The sequence below is a fragment of the Morus notabilis genome, unplaced genomic scaffold, assembly GCF_000414095.1.
Source record: "Morus notabilis unplaced genomic scaffold, ASM41409v2 Scaffold317, whole genome shotgun sequence".
Taxonomy (NCBI): Eukaryota; Viridiplantae; Streptophyta; class Magnoliopsida; order Rosales; family Moraceae; genus Morus; species Morus notabilis.
The window spans coordinates 740,388-744,280 of record NW_010363634.1 but is presented as its reverse complement, the minus strand read 5'-3'; the positions used below and the strand labels follow the sequence as shown (position 1 = coordinate 744,280).

Sequence of the window (3,893 nt, the reverse complement as noted above, 5' to 3'; positions counted from 1 at the left end):
TTCAAACGCGCCATTCATCTCTCTAAAACCTCCCCTTCTCTCTCTAAAACCCGCCTATGAGCTGCTTCAACGTAATTGTACCAGACTCCTTTTGTACTTCATATTTAGTTTTCTACTTTCACTTAATATTGCTAGGTTTCAAAGATGCCTTGAGCACCCCATTATTTGCCATGCCATTTTAAGTAGTCAAACCATATCTCTATTATTATTTGACATTCATTTGGATTTCATCAGCTGGGTTTGCAAGATATTACACTACACTCATCTATTCATCATAATGGCCGTCCCTAATAAATAATCCTCACATATATATATATATATATAGATACATATATATTGATAGGCCTCTACTGGGGTAGGATATACAAAATGCACAATTAGTATGGCGATGACTAATGTGATGAGTAGGGTGTGCAGCTTGTGATGCCACAAAAAAAAAAAGTTGACACACGGCACAAAGGGTTATATAGGCTGGTCAAAAAGATTAAACCGCGTGTAATTTATTGAAGGTTTTGTTGTCAAACTTATCACTTGTTATGACACGCACAATTTCACTATTATTTAAACTCCCACCTACTACTTCTCACTGCCACCTGCTTCCGCCTCTTCTCTATGCCTCACAACTTGTCATTCTTAGGACGTTACTAATAATTTATCCTCTCTCTCTCTCTCTCTCTCTCTCTCTCTCTCTCTCTCTCTCATCTTTTTCCACTACTAATTATAAATTACCCTCAAATATCCAATGAACCCCACCAAAAAAATCAAGTTTCTCTTTCACCCCTAATAACACAGTTCATAAAACTTGTCAATACCTCAAAAACCAACCGATAAAAAATAATAGGAAACCTAATTTAGTCTATTCGTTTTCTTCAATATGATGTTGCTTATTGTGATGCCACTACTGTTTTGCTCCATCTTGGCTGTCGAAGCCGGTAACTTCTACCAAGACTTTGACATCTCATGGGGAGATAACCGCGGTAAAATTCTCAACAATGGAGAGCTTCTCACTCTATCACTTGACAGAACTTCTGGCTCGGGATTTCAATCCAAGAATGAGTATATGTATGGCAAAATAGATATGCAGATCAAGCTTGTTCCTGGCAATTCTGCTGGAACTGTCACTGCATACTACGTAAGATATTCTTTAGACAATCTTAATTAATTTCAAAATCTCGTTATAATATATACTAATGCTCATTCATATAAATTATAAATAAGAACTCTAATCTCTTTCACAGTTATCTTCAGAAGGGCCAACGTGGGACGAAATAGACTTTGAGTTCTTGGGGAATTTGAGTGGTGATCCGTATACCATTCACACTAATGTGTACACGCAAGGCAAAGGTGATAGAGAACAACAGTTCCATCTTTGGTTTGATCCAGCATCAGATTTTCACACTTACTCTATCCTTTGGAATCCACAACGTATAATGTGAGTATAAACAAGCCCTTAATCCCTCAAGTTGTAGAATATATAAATCACAATAACATCATTAATGGACATAGTTTTAAGCCTTTAGACTTTCATCAAGTCTAGTTAATAACTATTTGTTACCATTTTTTAATCTAATACGTGTAATCTTAAGCTTATCAGAAGGAATTTTTTATACAGTATCACATAATTTGTTTAAAAAATTTTGTAAGAACTGGGTACTATAGGTAGGATATTTTTACGAAGAATAACCCAGTCTCATATATATTGTTTATTTTAAGCTCCGATCATTTCATCGATTTGAATTTAAAATTTGAATTTTGCTACATGAAAGTTAAATAGTCAGAAACTTTTAAAATATAAAATTATTGTTGATCCACCTCTTAATAACTTAAGCTTTTGGGATGGATTAGTAAACTAACTTGGTATCAGAGCGGGAGGTCCTAAGTTCAAACCCTCGTAATTGTACTCTTTATTTCCAACCCACCTCCTAATAGCTTAAGCTTTTGGGATGGATTAGTAAACTAACTTGGTATCAGAGCGGGAGGTCCTGAGTTCAAACCCTCGTAATTGTACTCTTTATTTCCATTTAAATTGTCATCATGTGTTGGGTGTTTAATATATCTCGGGCTTAAATATTCACGTGTTGGGCTTTCTAATTAATTTACTAACACGATTGTCCATTGTCCAGCCCACATGTGAGGGGGAGTGTTAAAATATAAAACTATTGTTAGTCCACATCTTAATAGCTTAAGCTTTTGAGATGGATTGATAAACTAAGTCACAGTTAGCATTTAACTAACTTTTTTCTACAGTAAAAAGCTCTTACATATCAAGTCACATCTAACTACTAAACAGACTTTTAATAAACATCAACTTACAAGAATATTGAATTATCAAGTCACATCTAACTACTAAACAGACTTTTAATAAACATCAACTTACAAGAATATTGAATCACCTCACCCGAAGATTGACGCGGCTGGTTGATCTTTCATTTTTACAATTTTTTTCACTGCATATTCCATAATTCTCTTAAAAATACATATTTGTGTTCAAATTAATTTCCTCACGTTTTTTTTTTTCCAGATTTTATGTGGATGGAACTCCCATAAGAGAGTTCAAGAACATGGAATCCATAGGAATACCTTTCCCGAAAACACAACCAATGAGAATATACTCAAGCCTTTGGAACGCAGACGATTGGGCAACAAGAGGTGGTTTGGTGAAAACCGACTGGTCAAATGCGCCATTCACTGCCTCTTACAGAAACTTCGACGCCAAGACCTCTTGCGTGTGGAGTGCTGGGAAGTCTTCTTGTGGGTCTTCTGATTCCAATTCAAAAGACAGGGCTTGGCTGACGGAGGATCTTGACGCCACGAGCCAAGAGAGGCTCAGGTGGGTGCAGAGGAATTTCATGATTTATGACTACTGCACTGACTCAAACCGCTTCCCTCAGGGCTTTCCTCGAGAATGCAACGTAGCGACAAAACTGTAGATCATGTGTTGCGTGTATGTAATATTTTATGTGTGTATATATGTGACACATGTATTATTATATATATATATATGTATTGTATACATATATGAACGCGTATAACTTGTGTATCCACAATAATTTGTTCTGTGTATATCTTCATAATGCCATACGAACTATATTATATAGTATTAGTAGCCTCAATATGTGTAGTATATGTGTGTGTACATATGTGACACACGATCCGTATGTGTGTATATGAGCCTCAATTTGATAGTTTTATGCATTGTATAATGCATTATTTGATAGTTTATATATAGAATAAAAATAATTAGTTTTTGTTTAATTATTTTACCTTTACGTTATTGGCTGTATATATAGAATTCAATAATAACGTACTTGCACATAAGTCAGACTAAAATTTGAGAGACAGAAAAAGAGAGGGAGGAGAACGTACACAAACATTATACGTACATAACCCGATCGATGTAATAAACTATATGCAATATAAATTATTCATCTTACGATCGAATGCTTTTTTAATCCACAATTTTGACAAGTGTCGTCTAACCGATTTAAATAATCGGTCAAATTCTAAATCCTAGGACACCCAATATTCTATTTATTTCCATTATATATATATATATATATTTAAATTGGATGGCTAGATGGGATTGACTCGTTACCCCACGTAATTAACATGGCTATCTCTATCATCATTGTTATAACTTACTTAGCGAACTGCGATCCATCAAAATCAATTAATTATTATTAATTGTTAGGCATCATTACGAACATTGTTATCCTCATCTGCAGGTCATCCATAAAAATGAATTACTTACCTGCCTACCTTATACTTATCATACGTCCTTCTGGAAAAGTCTCAATACTCTCAAACAAGTTCCTCTAAAAAAAAATTACAAAATAAAAACTCTCAAACAAGTTTTTTTTTTTTTTTTTTCCCTTAATTAGCCAATGTGCAAA

General features: G+C 34.4%; 1 protein-coding gene across 1 annotated transcript; it reads left to right on the top strand.

Annotated features, from left to right (window-relative positions):
- Positions 1 to 607: 607 nt before the first annotated feature.
- Positions 608 to 3,103, top strand: LOC21405697 (probable xyloglucan endotransglucosylase/hydrolase protein 23). Its single transcript, XM_010104718.2, has 3 exons — positions 608 to 1,132; positions 1,239 to 1,432; positions 2,522 to 3,103. Exons 1-3 carry the CDS (start codon positions 875 to 877, stop codon positions 2,928 to 2,930), a joined length of 861 nt encoding a protein of 286 aa, XP_010103020.1. The 5' UTR covers positions 608 to 874; the 3' UTR covers positions 2,931 to 3,103.
- Positions 3,104 to 3,893: the final 790 nt, after the last annotated feature.

What these genes read in the sequence shown, in the direction of transcription:
- LOC21405697 (XM_010104718.2), top strand. Translation starts at nt 875, where the DNA reads ATGATGTTGCTTATTGTGATGCCACTACTGTTTTGCTCCATCTTGGCT. An exon ending in GAACTGTCACTGCATACTAC is followed by an intron (nt 1,133 to 1,238) that starts GTAAGATATTCT and finishes TCTCTTTCACAG; the next exon opens with TTATCTTCAGAAGGGCCAAC. An exon ending in TGGAATCCACAACGTATAAT is followed by an intron (nt 1,433 to 2,521) that starts GTGAGTATAAAC and finishes TTTTTTTTCCAG; the next exon opens with ATTTTATGTGGATGGAACTC.